Source organism: Rhineura floridana, chromosome 4 (genome assembly GCF_030035675.1).
Source record: "Rhineura floridana isolate rRhiFlo1 chromosome 4, rRhiFlo1.hap2, whole genome shotgun sequence".
NCBI lineage: Eukaryota > Metazoa > Chordata > Lepidosauria > Squamata > Rhineuridae > Rhineura > Rhineura floridana.
In genome coordinates, this window is record NC_084483.1 from 41,553,537 (window position 1) to 41,570,311 (window position 16,775).

Here is a 16,775-nt window from a genome sequence, read left to right on the forward strand (position 1 = left end):
CGTCAGGCCTTGAAGACCTGGCTCTTCAAACAGTCTTTTGGGGTGAGTTAGGTTTTATTATTATTGGTTGAGATTTTATTATATTAATGTAACTATATGTTTTAATTTTGTATGTCGCCCAGAGAGGCTGGATTGCCAGCCAGATGGGCGACTAATAAATAAACAAATAAACAAACAAACAAACAAACAAACAAACAAACAAACAAACAAACAAACAAACAAACAAACAAACAAACAAACAAACAAACAAAGAAAGAAAGAAAGAAAGAAAGAAAGAAAGAAAGAAAGAAAGAAAGAAAGAAAGAAAGAAAGAAAGAAAGAAAGAAAGAAAGAAAGAAAGGTGGTGGCTGTCCAGCTTCAAGCATGCTTGGAGAAAACGGATTACTTGGATCCATTGCAGACTGGTTTCAGGCCTGGCCATGGTACTGAAACTGCCTTGGTCACCCTGGTTAATGACATCTGTCGGAAGAGAGATAGGGGGAGTGCAAGCCTGCTTGTTCTCCTTGATCTATTGGCAGTTTTTGATACTGTTGACCATGGTATCCTTTTGGAATGTCTCAGGGAGGTGGGAGTCGGGGACACTGTGCTTCAGTGGTGCTGCTCATACCTCCAGGATAACATCCTAAGAGTAATTATGGGAGGATACTGTTTAACACCGTGGGAGCTGTCCTGTGGTGTTCCACAGGGTTCCGTCTTGTCTCCCATGTCATTTAACATCTATATGAAGCTGCTGGGAGTTGTCATCAGGAGATTTGGAGTGGGGCGCATCAATATGCAGATGACACTGCACTCTATCTCTCTGTTTCATCTGAATCAGGAGAGGCAGTTGAGGTGCTGGACCAGAGCTTGGAGGCAGTGATAGGCTGGATGTGGGCCAATAAATTGAGGCTAAATCCTGAAAAGACAGAAGTGTTATGTGTCTAGAGACTGGGACGTTGGGAGACAGCCTGTTCTTAATTGGGATGCACTCTCCTTGAAGGAGCAGGCCTGCAGCTTGGAGGTACGCCTGGATCCAACACTGTGGCCTCAGTGGCTAGGAGTGCCTTTTTCCAGCGCTGGTTTGGTTCACCAGCTCTGGTCCCTTTTGGACAGAGATGACTTGGCCACAGTACTCCATGCTCTGGTAACTTTCAGACTGGATTATTGCAATGCGCTCTATATCGGGCTGCCCTTGAGACGATTCTGAAACTTCAACTGGTCCAAAATACAATAGCCAGCTTACTGGCTCAGGTTCCCTATAGATCTCTATAACACTTCTTTTAAAACAGTTGCATTGTTTGCCAGCTCATTTCTGCGCTTAATTTAAGGTACGTTAGTGTTTAAAGCCCTAAATGAATTAGGTCCCAAATATCTGAAAGGCTGCCTCCTGCCCTAAAGACCGTTTGGGTGTTGAGATCAGCAAAGGGGCCCTTTTGGTAATTCCATGACCCTCAGAAGCTCGGGGTGGTGGTAGTGGCTCCGGAGAGGGCATTCTCTGTAGTGGCCCCTAAATTGTGGAACTCCCTCGCCACTGAGGTTCATTTGGCAACTTCACTGTACAGTTTTAGGTGAATGATGAAGACACACCTTGGCCTTTGACACCTGAGGCATATATTTTTAGGACATGTGATTTTATGTTGTTTTAAATTGCTTTTAATACTATAATTTAAAAGTAACCTTGAGACTCTCACAGACACAGATTCTTCCCGTGAGCTTCCCACGCCTCCTTCCCTTTCAAGACTAGAGCAGTTGGAAAAGGAGGGAGGGCAAGGGGGAATTCAACTCCCTCCTGATGCAGGAAAAAGCCAGTCTGACGGTTCAAGCATAGCCCCCCGCTTTCCCCCATACCTGAGTCAGAATCCTCAGAAGGGGAGGGGGCAGTGCTTCCCCCTTCACCACGGACAAGGAGACAGCAAAAGAGGGCAAGGGGGAGAGAGAGGAGGGGAGTGGATGAGAGCACTTTGAGACGGAGTGAGAGAATTCGTGCCAGAAAGCCCCCTTTTTAAGGGACAGGGGGAATAGGGATTCCTTGTTCTGTCAACTTTCTTTAAAGTCGCAGGTTATGTTTCGTAGTGAAACTTCATGAGAAGACGTAGTTTTTGTCTGGATATTATGTTAATAAAAACTGAATTGCTTTCACCAACTGGTCTGGTTCCTGAGTCCCAACCTGGATACAACAACTTACTTCTGAATAAACATGCATATGATAGTGCTGTCAGAGGATGAGACCTCAAAAGAAGAGGTTATGAGGGAAAATTCAGTTTAGATCAGTTTTTATGCAGTCACTTTTGTAGAAGTTAGGCATAATCTTTAAATATATGGATTAAACCAGAGGATAGAAACCACACAGCATAGGTGTCTTCTATTGTCTATGATAGCGAGTTATTTTTCCCCATGGTGCAGCCTCAGTTTGCCAGCACAGTTCTGATATGACATCCCCCCCCCAACTAGCTGGTTTAGCAACAAGAAAATAAAAGTGGGCTTTATATTATTTGCTTAGGCTCTTTTTTATAAAAACATTCAAATCACTTGGGTGATAAAAGGACACTGCATATAAAGTTTCAAATTAAATTCTTGCTAATAGTTACGGTAATCATTTTAGCTTCTTTTAATGTGACAAAATTATCGTGCATTTGGCATCATTTTTGTTAAGTTATTAAGTTCTTACCATGTCAAGTGAAGTGATTTGCAGCAAAAAATGGCTTTTATTGGATTTCTTTAATCCTTTTTGCAATGCAATGGCATGCAGCATAATTTTCACTCTCAGAATAATATTAATGGTTGCCATTGTAGAGATACTATAATAGTGGTGGATAATCAACCAAAAAGAAATTCCAATAGAGGACTGCAAATTTCATTTTAAACTTAGAATGGGTTTTGTTTCCTGGTTTCCAAGTACCAGAAGGCACAGCACAGCTCTGACATTTCATATCATGAGAGCCTTCACAGTTCCTTGGATATTAGTACAACAGAGTGAACACACTTAAAGTAAGAATGTAATTGTATCAGATAAGAAAATGGAATGCATCACTTCAAGAATACTGATAACTGAAATAAGAACTGAAAACATGAAAATAAATAAGTCTGAAGTGATGCTCTTATAATAGACAACAGGAAGGCGCTCGAGATGTTAAAAGTAATAACAATAGCTTCAACTGTGACATTTGCTTTAGACACATAAGGTTAGTGGGAATCCAGACATATATGGAGAGAAGGATTTCATATTCTACTATGGTATCTAATTAGGTCACTACTCCTTATATTAGCAAAAAAGGTAGGGAAAGGGCAGTGCAGAAGGGGCTCCCTCTTTACAATCTGTCCATTTCAGTTCTCTCAGTTTCTCATTTTTTCCAATCTTAAATTCAGTTCCCCACATTTCTGCAGAAATGTTTTTTAAAAAATCCTCATGAAAATTCTCCAGCATTTTAGTGTGATTTTCTCCTAATAAACACATTTGTAGGCAGTTTTGTCTACTGTACACATGTTTGTATATTTTCACACATATGTTCATTTTTATGTACATTTTCCCCTAATAAATGTATTTTTGTGAACACTGGTTGGCGAACTGCATCGCAAAATTTGGAGAAGTGTAAATTTCGAGGGATGGTTGTGTTTTGGTCCTCATGTCGTTTTGGAAATTGCAGATTTGATGGATTCCGCTTGAAATGTGAACTGAATTGAAATTCTCATCCATCCCTACTCCCTATACATGGGATGACCCTCTGAGGTATTCAAGAAAGCGTTTAAAAAGAAATAATAGCTCTCACACCCCAGACTCTTTAAATCACTGGATGCTGAGGGCTGTTTGTGAGGACTCCTCTCATACTGCCAGCAAATATTGGCAGCATGGGAACCATGCACAGGAATTCAGCCCACAGCTGCTACAGCCAGAGTTACAATGAAAGTGTGCAGGCAGCCTGCCACTTGCTTCTCTTCAGCCTCATAAGACGTTCTCTGTGATGTATGTGGCTCCAATTCCAAATTTCCTTTCCTACTGAAGATTCTCTAAGCTACCAGGGGAACTGCCCCTCAAGCTTTAAGGCGAAAATGAGATTCAGAAGGGTGCCTTTAGGGGTGTGTCCTATTAATCTTGCTCTCTCTCCCCCCCATGCACATAACACACTGATGATTATTTCCCCTCTCACAGCTTACATTAAATACATTTATAACCTGATTTTTAAGAAAATATTTTCACAAAATCACATGCAAGACACAAAAATAAGATACAAAATACATAAAACATTATCAAATTATTAAAATGAGGAACCTTTTTCTGTGAAGGGCTGTTGACCATGGGAAGAGACAATTGGAACCAGAACCAACAGTAGGCAGAGCCAGGGCCCAAAGTTGGCAGAGTCACTTACTTTTCTTCCTCTCTTTCTGCCATCGGTATTTCTCGCTCTCCTTGTGACACTCAATTCTTCCCTCTTGACACCTCTTCTTCTTCCTTTTTTTCTGATACCCCTTTTACCATTAACCCAGACGAAAATCAGTTGGGGAAGCAGTCAACAGTGGGCAGAGCCACAGCCATGTGGGAAAAAACAACCACTTTTCCCCATCTCTCCACTACTGCTGTTCCTTTTCTCTCCCCCTCTCTCTGACACCCCTTCTCTCTCTCATACACACACACAGTGACACCCCTTTTCTCCTTTTCTGACATGTGTGGATATGTGAAAAGAAAATGCTAAATAACACTAGTGCTGACCATTTTTGATGGAATGTACTACTGAGTAGACATCCCCAGTATTGTGCTGTTAAAGGAGCACTTTTTAAAAATGGGCATCTGGCTCTGTTGTGTAGAGTATGTCACTCTTGCTTTCATCCTAGAAATCTGGAAATTGCATTTAACAACACTTTAGCTTCTGAGAGAAAAAACGTTGGCCCCACCTTAAGTTTAAATGGTAAACAAACCATAAGGGCAGAAGACAGCTAACAAGGATGCATAAAAACATTAGGAAAAGCTATAGAGCTGGTTTGGATGATCATATTTCAATTTAATAAGCAAAGATATGTTCTTTCCTGCACACACAGCCCTTTTGTGACTCCCTTTGCAGTGTGAGCAATCAAACATGAAAACCTCTAATTAACTATAGTTTTCTATTTTGCCAAACCCCAGAAACTATAGTTGCCAGCCTTAGAAAAAGCCAAAATAACTTCAAACCATGGTTTACTATCCTGGAATTGTTCTGAAGCTGATTACCAGAGTTTTCCAGTTTGGATAAAACAGGAAATGATAATTAATTGAATACTTCCTGGTTTGTTCACTTGCACCATGATGGGAGAAGTGAAGGGGTTGTGCACATTGGCAAAAGGTTTGTTAAATTGAGACATAGTTGTCTGAATTCAACCATAGGCTATTTGTGTTGGGAACCTTCTCAGAAATGTGGGATACAAGCTCAGGCACTGTACAGCTCCTTTGTATGCAGGCACCAGAATTTCCTTGGCTTTCTCCAAAACTCCTTGGAGCCTTAGAAGTTTATGTGAGCTACAATTAGCATCCAGAATGGAAAAAAATAAAATAAAATTTAAAGTACATTTTATGTATATGGAGAACCTTGTTTGCAGAAGAATTTCTGAGAGAAATAACAATCAACTTATTCTTGTGCTGCATCGGAGCATTATAAGCTAGGCAAATACATATCATGAACCAGGTAATTACAAAGTTTGGCAAATCACTAGTTTTTTTTAAAATGACTTTGGGTACCCATTTGTGGTATCCAATTTTCTCTCAATATAGGACTATTACCCCTTACTGCAAGGGATAGGAATTCAAACCTAGCAAACTAGCAGCTCTGAACTGATGCTACTATTTGGGACCTAGGCTGCTTCCAGACTGTCGCTATTTTGCAGAGAGATTCAGTCTCATACCAGCAAATTCATGTTGTATAAGTGAATTTGTTGCTCTTGCAAACCAAACTTATTACCAAAAATAAAAACAATCATTTTTTTCCAGTAACAAAAGGGATAAGAAAAATGTACTGGAACATGTGGGATAACAACTGCTTGATGCAACATTGCATAACCTTTCCACAAACAAATCAGAATGAATTCCATAAACAGTTGCCAGTAAACAATCCTAGTTGCTAGAATCCACACCCGTCCTTTGCCATTTTACTCCTGAGGAGTATTTGCCTTTTAAGTAGTTGGATTTGCCTTATGTCGCCTTCCTGTTTCAGCTTTCATGACCTTTTTCCTGTGTTGTAGGTTTGTGAACTTATGCTGCCTGATCTGCACTTTGACCACTTCAACCTAACATGAAATCCACGTCCTACCATATTAGCATGATTTCTCAGTCTCCTAACTTTTGAGGAGTTTTTGTTTTGTTATTTACACAAACAGGTGCTTCTCTTGATCTTTGCATTCATATGAATAGTTTAGCAGAAACTAAAGTCTAACAGACTGAAGGATTTAGATGGGTACTGCAGTATTCAACAGGCTTTCAATTCAATCCTCCATTCTTGGTGCGGATTTTGCCTTTCAGACCATGTAAAGTTAGTTGCTGAGCCACAAATTAAGTTCTAAGGTGTGATGATATTTTGCAGTTTGGACAAAAATAATGGGGATATAGCCCAGCATCAGATAGACAATGGTAAATCCACACCTTAGAATATTAATTACACATTAAGAGCAGGAAAAATAAGAACAGGAAGAAGGATGGGAGATTGAATATACTGGAGGGTCTGATAGATGACATGGAAATGTGTTCCCAGTTCAAAATTCCAATTTTCCCAAATATCCCTCTCTGACCTCTATTAACTTTCCCAAAAGGCTGCAACTACTTGAGCCAATTCAACTTTGCTTTTTTGGGTGCTGCTATGTAGTGCTATGTAGTTGCAGCTGCGGAGACATACCCAAGCTAGTGAATTAGGCAATATGAGCTACTGCTGCTCTCTTCTCTTCCCTCAGACCAGAGCTTGGAAAAGTTACTGTTTTGAACTACAACTCCCATCAGCCCCAGCCAGCATGGCCACTGGAATGGGCTGATGGGAGCTGTAGTTCAAAAAAGTAACTTTTCCAAGCTCTGCCTCAGACATATAATATTTTCTAAAATGTGGCTCCATTGTCTTAAAAAAATGAAAAGGAGAAGAAATACGGAGTGATTTAAGCAATTATATCTGTGGTTAATACCAATCATGGTTTTTTCATTAACAGTTTATTACAAGTGACAGATTCCACACTGCTTGTTTGTATGTATGCCAGGTGAATCGCATTAACTGGAGTGTCTTCCTCACATAATATTGAGCCACTTAAGAGTTTTTGTTTTACAATCAAGCGGTTTATAAATTTTGTTAAAATCAATCAATCAATCAATAAGCATCCATGGAGGAGGATCTGGGGTCTTACACGTGTATAGCACAGCCAGCGTAGAAAATTGTAAGTTGCTATGTGTTGCCTTCCTATTTTATCTTACTCCTATTTCACACCTATGTGAAGAAATATACCAACTAGTCATTTTGTAACTTTAAAAAGTTCCCTGAAAACTATACGCCAACAACACAGCAACAGTAACATCACAGGCAGCAATGCACAAGAGATAGGAGTAAAGAAACAGAGTATGGCACAGAACTTACCACCTCTTCATGGGTAGAACCTTCTACGTTTATGCCATTAACCTAAAAAGAAGACAAAAATTGTTACTTGAAATATCAGGTTAACATGGAGCTTAATACAAGCACTAAAATAGTGGCATACGTTTGAAGCAATTAGAGTAAACTGACCTGTATTACTGCATCTCCTATAAATAACATTCCTGATTGGTCCGCTGTAGTTTATATATAAAAAAAAAGCACACATTAATTGAGAGATTTAAAATAAGGAAGTATTTTATTGCAGCAGTTGTTTTAAGTACAGTTCTTGTAAGAGGCATTTGTAAAACTGCCTCTCTGATAAAAATGCCAGCAGCATAGCAATCATCCAGGAAAGCTAAACAGATTGGTACCAATAATAAGGAAATTAAGAGAGCTACTTTCCAGTGACAAAAGATGATTTAATTTGGAACAGAAATGTCGCTTCTCACTAATGATGAATTTCATTAAATTATGGAAGAAGTGTAATTCATAGTTTTTGTTAGCTTTGGTAAGGCAGTAAGATAGGAGTTCAGCCTCCCTTGTTCTTTTCTTCTAAAAAGATGTACAGAGACTGCTATAATCAAGGAGACTGCACAAAGAATTTAATAAAGCAATTTAATGTGAACTTTGAATCCACCCCACTGAAGACAGTAGCCTAATATATTTCAGCCAGTAATTTGCAAAGTTTCTGCAACATGAAATTAATGTGAATGTCACCTTGCAACTATATACATACTAAAGCAACATGCAATATCTAAGAGACATGTGTTTTAAAGGCTTGTCTCACAGCATAGCACAATTGTTTTCCATCCAGCTTTTCAACTGTTTCATAGAATGTTACTGTGATTAGGAAAAAGGAATTGTTAAAAAATAAGAAAATAAAGGACTAGTTCAGAGGTGTGGTGATGCCCTCAGTTTTCCTACAAGTGAATACTGAAGGTTTAATTTGGTCTGGTGCCAACAATGATTCTCCCCTCTCAAAAATTCTACATTTTCCTGTAATTGCCAGCACCCTGTGAATTTCCAAGTCATCTTACCTGGCATCTGCTGCAGTTAAGAGAATCCTGGGAACTCTAGTCTGTTAAGGGTGCTGAAAGTTGTTAGGAGACCCCGATTCCCCTCACAGAGCTACAGTTGTGAGTAGTTTAACTACCAATCCTTCTTCCTGGGAAACTCTGGATATTGTAGTTCTGTGAGGGAGATGTGTGTCTCCTAACAGCAGTCAGAACACTCAACAAATGACATGTTCCAGGATTCTTTGGGGGAAACCATGACTGTTTAAAGTGGTATAAATATAATAGTGCTTTAAGGTGCAGATGTGAAAGTTGCTTCCTGGTGCTATATTTCCATGCTGTTGTAGTAAACATCTGAATACAGAAAACATTTGGGCAGAGTCAATCAAACATTTTACCATCCTTCCCAGCAGGGTAGGTCACAGGCAGATGGAGGGAATAACAGAGGCAGCTTTAAAAATGTATTAGGCAGATTAATACAGGAAACGTCTATGGATGGGCTACGAATCATGAGGACAACATGTTGCCTCCAGGATCAGAGGCAGAATGCACCTGAATACCAGCTGCAAGGAATCCATGGCAGGAGAGGGCTACTGCCCTTCTGTCTTATGTGTGGACTTCCCAAAGAAGGATTTGGTTAGGCTCTATGAGAAACAAGATGCTTGACTAGATAGACCTGCACTGTTTTTATGCTTTTATGACTTACCCATGTGATGGTAAAATAAGCAGTAAAGTCATTTGGGAATTGCTGCAGCCAGGCTAGTTCCACTTCCTCTATTTTTTAACAAAATTCTCTACTTTACAGAATATGTCACTGTTTAGGCTCTGATGTTGCTTTATAATGGTAATAGAATTAATCTGTTGCAGTGACTCTCCTAAGCCCAAGACGCATTTCATGTTATATGAGAAGAACCTGAAAAATTCCCGTATTTAAGAAGTGTGTGACTATGCATTGAAGAGTTGTTCCTTCTCTTCTAAGGTAAACAAGTCCATTCTGCACAGTTTGATTGGCAGGAGTTTGTGATTAGCTCCCTCTACAAAAAAGATTGTTCTATAATGGTGCTTCTATTCTAGTTTTCTATATCAGAAAAAGTGAGGGATGGAAGAATATGACCTAGAAATATCATTTTTTCTGAAAGTTTGAAAAATGGCTGAGATACATATTGGGGGCTTAAATTATGGTTATTTCTATTATCGGTTAAAAAAAAAGCGCAGCACAAAAAAGCTGCAACCCAAACAACATGAATAAGGTTTTTAAAAGATTGTGTCTTTCACAGAAAAATGAATACAACTGAATGTCCTACAATAAAGGCTAAGCTGCCTTTTCATAAATTGTACACCAGGTAAGCACAGTTATCACTCTGTACTAAAACTGTGCTATTAGGAATACAAAGGATTCAAACCGAATCAAAACAGCTTTCAACAACTGTGTCTACCATACTGAAAGAATATAGTGTTATGCTTCTAAAGTCTAAGGGAGTTCACTTGTTAGCTTATATTTTTCTCTCATTTTGTTTCACGTTGCAATATTTTTAAAGCACAGCAATATGCTTAGTGACGGTACTTCAATTTGACTGCATCCAAGAAATTATTATATTTGTGCAGGCATGACAGATGGTAAAGAAAACAAAATCTAATGAACAACACAAAAAAGTGGTATGTGAATTTTGGAAATGTTATAAGCAAGCTCTAGTGTGTGCTATAGGAATTTGTTTTCGGTTTTTTTGCTTTCAGAATAAAAATTCTCCTGCTTCCATAGAGGGCCTGACATTGAACGCAAGAAAGTACAATTTACTGAGGGAGAACATTAGGCCATCTAGCACAGTAGTTAACTTGACAAGCAGTGATAATCCATTGGTCATTTCCATATTAAGGGCCTTTGGCACTGCTGTTCAAACAAACCATGGTTTAGCTCACAGCAGCATAGCAGCAGGAGGACCAGAGGAGGAAAGTGGCTGCAATCTTCTTTGAAGGAGCCTGCACACTTGCCCCAAGCCATGGTTTGGCTTAGGGTTACATACAAACCAGTTCAACATGGAAATAACTCCTCTAAATACAGTTATAGTGCTTCAGCAAACAATTCTTAATGACAGGAGCTAAGCCATATTTCAACCAAAAGATACAATTTAGTTCCAATATTCTAGTAGGAAAATTCAGACTCTGCTAATAGCCTGATCCTTTGCAGTGTGCTTAAATTCAGTAATTTCAATAAATGCACTTACTTCTGCGTAGGATCAGGGCTTAAACATTTCCCAATTGAAAGCAGTGGGTCTTCAAAATACTTGGCTGGTAGAGTTGGGATTGTATTGTCCAAATGGGCCCACAAATAACCTTCACTAGAGAGATCACCAGGCTAACAATGGTTTGTTCCAGTGCTGCCATGCCTGCAGCTTGCTACAGCTATAAACATACAAAATGGTTCTACACTATGACTCACATCTTAATATCTTAGTCCTAAAAACCACTGTGCAATCACCAGAGCTTATAAGTCAGAACCTTAAGATATAGAATTGGAATCCACATCCAACACTCTTATGATAAGTGTTTGTTTTCTGTTCCTGTTGCGGTGCAGAAGTAACCACAGAAGGGTGCAACTACAGCACAGATGAGCAGAGAGACACATGGTCACTCCCAAGCCTCTTACATGGCATCTCATCCAATTTTTGACTCTTCAAGTGAGACTAAAGACTGAATGAAAGTTTGCCTGCAAGAAGACAGAGCTGTTTCTACTGCTGAAGCTATCATGGATTAACAGGATGATGCTTCTCCTGTGATTTCCTGCTACCTTTGGGTAATGGAAAAGCTCATGCTGCCAACCTGGTCATTTTATCTTAAATGTATTTGATCTTGTAGCTGCATTCTGTTTTCCTCTGGATGGCACATTAATCAAAACACAGCTCCATAGACTTTATTTACATCCTCATGGTTATTATATTGGTATGGTGCTCAAACATACGTTTACGATAGTGGAGATAAACAGACAATAGTATGAATTTGCGATACCAGAATATTAACTTAAAACAGCACTAAGGGGGAAAGGATTACAGTTTTAAGGCTTACAACTTGATAAACTCGACAATATAAAAGTGTAAAATGAAGCATATAAATGATTTAGAGACTCCTAGAACAATGCACTGTTTATTACATATAGATTTCCCTCTTCCTCTGGGGAAGCTTAAAGTAGTTTATGTGCCATTCTTCCATCCTGGTACTGGCCAGATTAAGACCTGCTTAGCTGTTCTGTAACAGCATAGAATCATAAAATTGTAAAGTTGGAAGGGGCCTATAAGGCCATCGAGTCCAACCCCCTGCTCAATGCAAGAATCAAAGTTAAAACATACTCAACAGGTGCTGTCCAGCTGCCTCTTAAATGCCTCCAGTGTTGGAGAGCCCACCACCTCCCTAGGTAATTGGTTCCATTGTCATACCACTCTAACAGTTAGGAAGTTTTTCCTGATGTTCAGCCAAAATCTGGTTTCCTGTAACTTGAGCCCACTGCACTCTGGGATGACCGAGAAGAGATCCTGGCCTTCCTCTGTGTGACAACCTTTCATGTACTTGAAGAGTGCTATCATATCTCCCTTCAGTCTTCTCTTCTCCAGGCTAAACATGCCCAGTTCTTTCACTCTCTCATCATAGGGCTTTGTTTCCAGTCCCCTGATCATCCTTGTTGCCCTCCTCTGAACCTGTTCCAGTTTGTCTGCATCCTTCTTGAAGTGCGGAGACCAGAACTGGATGCAGTATTCAAGATGAGGCTAACCAGTGCTGAAGAGCTGGGAACTAGTACAAGATTTGGAAACTATACTTCCGTTAATCCAGCCTAAAACAGCTTTTGCCTTTTTTGCAGCCACATCACACTGTTGGCTCATATTCAGCTTGTGATCAACAACAATTCCAAGATCCTTCTTGCATGTACTATTGCTGAGCTATGTATCTCCCAACTTATAACTGTGCATTTAGTTTCTTTTTCCTAGGTGTAGACTTTGTACTTATCCCTGTTAATTTTCATTCTCATTTTCAGCCCAACTCTCCATCCTATCATGTTCACTTTGAATTTTGTTTCTGTCCTCCACAGTGTTAGCTATCCCTCCCAATTTGTATCATCTGCAAATCTGATAAACTTTCCCTGCACCCCCTCATCCAAGATTAATAAAAAAGTTGAAGAGCAGAAGGTCCAGGACCGAAAGGACCCTGCGGCACCCTGCTCATTACCTCCCACTACTTTGAGAAGGAACCACTGCTAAGCACTCTTTGAATACGATTCTGTAGCCAACTGTGGATCCACCTGATAGTTGTTCCATTCTGCCCATATTTAGCTAACTTGCTAATCAGAAGATCACAGGGCTCTTTGTCAAAAGCTTTGCTGAAGTCAAGATATATTATGTCCACAGCATTTTCATAGTCTACCAGGGAGGTTACCCAATAAAAAAAAGAGGTATGATTAGTTTGGCAGGATTTGTTCCTGCATCATGTACCCTAAGACAATAACATTTAAATTGTTATAGTTCAATTTCCTGCAGACACAATCCCCCTCTAGGACATGTCTATTTCCCCTACTTTCCCCCCAAGCACTTCCACCTGCTCTCTACTCAGTTCCTCCTCAACTCCCCATCCCATCACTGGAGGCCTGCCCCCCTCCCCCCCTCTCTCTCACACACACACTCCCATATTCCATCTTATTCCTCCAAATGCTACTTTTACCCCCAGCCAGTTCCACTGCCCTATCTCGATTCCTTCTTTCCATCCCCCACTGTCACCAGAGAACTAAAACTGTCACACATAGAGAGACCCTTCTTCCCGCTCCCCCAGGAATTCCCTTACCCTCCTCTCGTCATTTACCACAGACACAATCCCCTCCTTTTTCCTCCTTTCCAACCTCTACCTCTATGGACAATGCCTTCCTTGTTCTGCCAGGGAGCTTCCGCACACAGATGGGATCCCAGTAAGTCCTCCACCTTCTGTCATAGTGCCTGGCTGTCTCCTGTCTCCTTCTCTCCAGCCTGATATTAACCCACCCTCACTTGCTTCTCCCCTCTCCCTCTGTCATCATGCTATTTTCTCAGGGCAACCTCTGCACACCCTGACCCCACCTTTAGAATATCAGGAAACAGCCAATGAAAACAGAGTGATGACGGCCTAATGCAAATATAGTACAGTAGTATCTCGAGTAATGAATCCTCCAAGACTGGAGCTTCTTTAAAGGAAGGCTTTTTAAAAAAAGGTTAACTAACCAGATTTACTTTGCTATGGATATCCTTTCAAGCCTATGCTTTTGCTTTAAGGTGAAACTGACCAGCATGACCAGACTAGTATAACCCTGTGTAATTGCTTTGCTATGGCTAAAGTTTCAAGCCTGTGCCTTTGCTTTGCTTTCAATAAACTGATAAGCCTGTGCCCTTCCTATGGTGAAACTGACAAGCCTGTGTGTTTGCTTTCCCTTAAAGACATAACTTGCTTTCTCCCAGGGCTGGGGAGGGAAGGATCCAATACAATTTGGAGGAGGAGGGGTGTGTGCTGGGTAGGCACCCTTTAAAGCCCCTATGGAAGCTGCCCCCACCATCTATGAAGGGGTGTAGGGACCTATCCCTATTCTTTTCATGTTCTTCCTACCTCTGGTACCAAAGTTTCTATTAAAGAAGTAATGTCCAGGAATGCATCTACTTTGTTAACTGAGGCACTGCTGTGTATAAAGAGCAGTCTTTCATTGCTTACAAAATGCATGATGCAAATAAAATGAAATACCAAGAACTAAAATGGTGACTGCCTATTAAAACCATTTTTGTAAAGCCATCCTCCGTGCTAAGAGCAATGCTCATATGTTATGCTGCTTCTCTGTTAGTGACAAAAAATTCTCTATCTCAAGAGGAGATGCTGGTAGTGATAGCCAGGAGATACAGCTGCATGGCTTCGCTGCATGGCTTCTCTGCCTGTGCTTCTACATGTAAAGCCTTCTGGAATTCTCCCAAGCCAAATTACCCTTTAATGTTTTATGCTTATGCTTTAAAAGTAAAAAATGGCCAACTATTTCTTGCCACAAGAATTCATGGAACTGAACCTTTTTTTAAAAAAAAAACCCTTTAAAAAAAAAAGTTTCTGAAACTATTACTTCAATAAAGTACTAAATCCACTACTTTGTGCAAAGAAAACACCCTTCTCAAATAACTACTTGAGAAGTTATATACTCTAATATCTGAAAACAGGGAGGTTAGTACCAACATGGACATGATTAATATCACAGGTAAAAGGTTTACTGAGCTGAATAATGGGGCACTGAATCCACTGAAGTAATGAATATTTAAAGTTTTATAATGAAATAAAAACAAGGCAGCCTGGTGTCTTCAATCTTCCTTTTCTAAGGATAGCATTGGATGTTGACTAGAGATCTTATTTGTTCTTGTTATAAGACAATGGGAAGAAGAAATGCAAAAACAAAACTGCAGAACTGAATGTAACAGAAGGAATGGTTTTCTGCTGAGCTACACGGATGAAGATGAAATGAAAAGTATCACAGAAAAATGGAATTTATTATTATTAACAAGTACTATTAACTCATTAATTTTTGTACATTTATTTTTATGCTTACATTTTTCTAAGATTTATCCTCTGTATCTTAGATGCAAAATTGTCGCTGGTCATAAACATCCCTGTAGTACAATGCACTGCTTCTATTCAGCACACACAGATAAAACTCACTTTTGTCTTGTACAATGAACAGCAACCTTATAGCTGATTCGTAAGTCAAAGTTACCATGGCTAGGAGGAGGGGATTTTGGTCCAGTGAGTCTTATCCATGCTTTCTACACCTTGATTGTAGCATACCAAAAATATTGGTGATGCACATTCTTGAAGACTTGACAGAGCATTTACAAGGCTGACCGACTATGTTGATTGTCCATGTGAACCATAAAAAAGACTATACTCTTTTGTAAGATAGGACTTCATAAGATGAGTGAACTCTGTCAGATGTCAGTAGTTGTCAAGTTTATAAACTCTGCCACCAAATATCAGAAGATACCTCATGTTTTATGTTGTTAATATATGTAAATTGATTCCAAATTTCCTTGTTAGAATATCTCAAAGTGGGAAGAAGGGAACAATACAAGCAACCCCTTAACTGTTGAAACCAGCTAGGTTTTCTTTCTATTTTTTCTCTAAAAGAAGTTATTAATCAGGGAACCACCTCATCGCGTCCTTGACAAGAAACCCACAGGGGAACAAGGTAGACCAGTAGTTGCTGTACCATAGAGGCCTCCAAGTGAACAACTTGCTTCAGTGAAGTCTAGGAGTGGACTCAAGCCGTTTATATCTCCAGGGCTGGATCACTCCTCCCAGGCTCCACCCCTTCCTTGAAAAGTAGAAGGGCTTAAAGTGGCAGGCCTTTGGCCTGGATAATATTACACCTCCTCCTTATAGGCTGTTTTATCCATGCTCACTGCTTGTACTGACATGGGAATGTGTTGAGTCCCTGATCTGAGGGGGACAGTTCCTTGGGAGGCTCCAAGGGTATGAATTGTGGAGGTCCTAATTCAGAGGTGTTTGGCTCAAGGTTCCCTATCTGATGAGCCATGATGTTAATTTCCTCTGCTTCCCGTACTGCTGGTCTGGCAGATCTAGTTGATGTCTCCTCCTCGGCTTGAGCTGAAGTCAGATCCCAAGCTGTTGCTTTGGGGGGAGGTCCTGACATTCTAGGCATAGGTAAACTAACAATGTATATATGTTTTCAGAATGATACTGAATTCCATGGCTGAGTATGTGAGATGTATTTGCTGGGAGGTAACTCAGAATGACTAACCAAATAGACCAGATACAAAAAGACTAAAGCCTTTGCTGAGCCCTGAGAAAAAGACTAAAGGCCTAGGCTAAACAAGCAGCAAAATAAGATGATGAAAATCATAATGTGCTAGTGTGATGGCACCACAGCCACCCTGGATCCCGTGCCATCTGAGGAGAGTTCCTGGCTAACACTGAGGGTACCCCTCTGCTCAGCCCATTCTAAGAACTTGCTGCCATCAGATAAAGAGGAATTTTTGTACCAGGCTGCCCTTTATCTATCAGCCTAGAAACTGCCCCCATTTTTTTAAAAAAGAACCCTCAATAAACATGTTTATTGAGAAGTAAGTCCCACTATATTCAACAGGGCTTCACCCCAGGCAAATTATAATATTGAGCCCTGGGCTGGAATGCCAAGGCATTTTGTGGAGCATTCATAAGCCTT

The 16,775-nt window shown here is 40.1% G+C and overlaps 1 protein-coding gene across 3 annotated transcripts in view; it reads right to left on the reverse strand.

The window, feature by feature from the left end:
• The window catches only part of SNTG2 (syntrophin gamma 2), a 420,613-nt gene that overhangs the window by 206,087 nt on the left and 197,751 nt on the right, over positions 1-16,775 (reverse strand). For all 3 annotated transcript variants that reach the window (XM_061626228.1, XM_061626227.1, XM_061626229.1), the window contains exons 5-6: positions 7,698-7,741; positions 7,551-7,592 (exon numbers count right to left, since the gene is read on the reverse strand). In XM_061626228.1, coding sequence (XP_061482212.1) covers positions 7,551-7,592; positions 7,698-7,741 — 86 coding nt within the window. The remainder of the gene's footprint in view (positions 1-7,550; positions 7,593-7,697; positions 7,742-16,775) is intronic.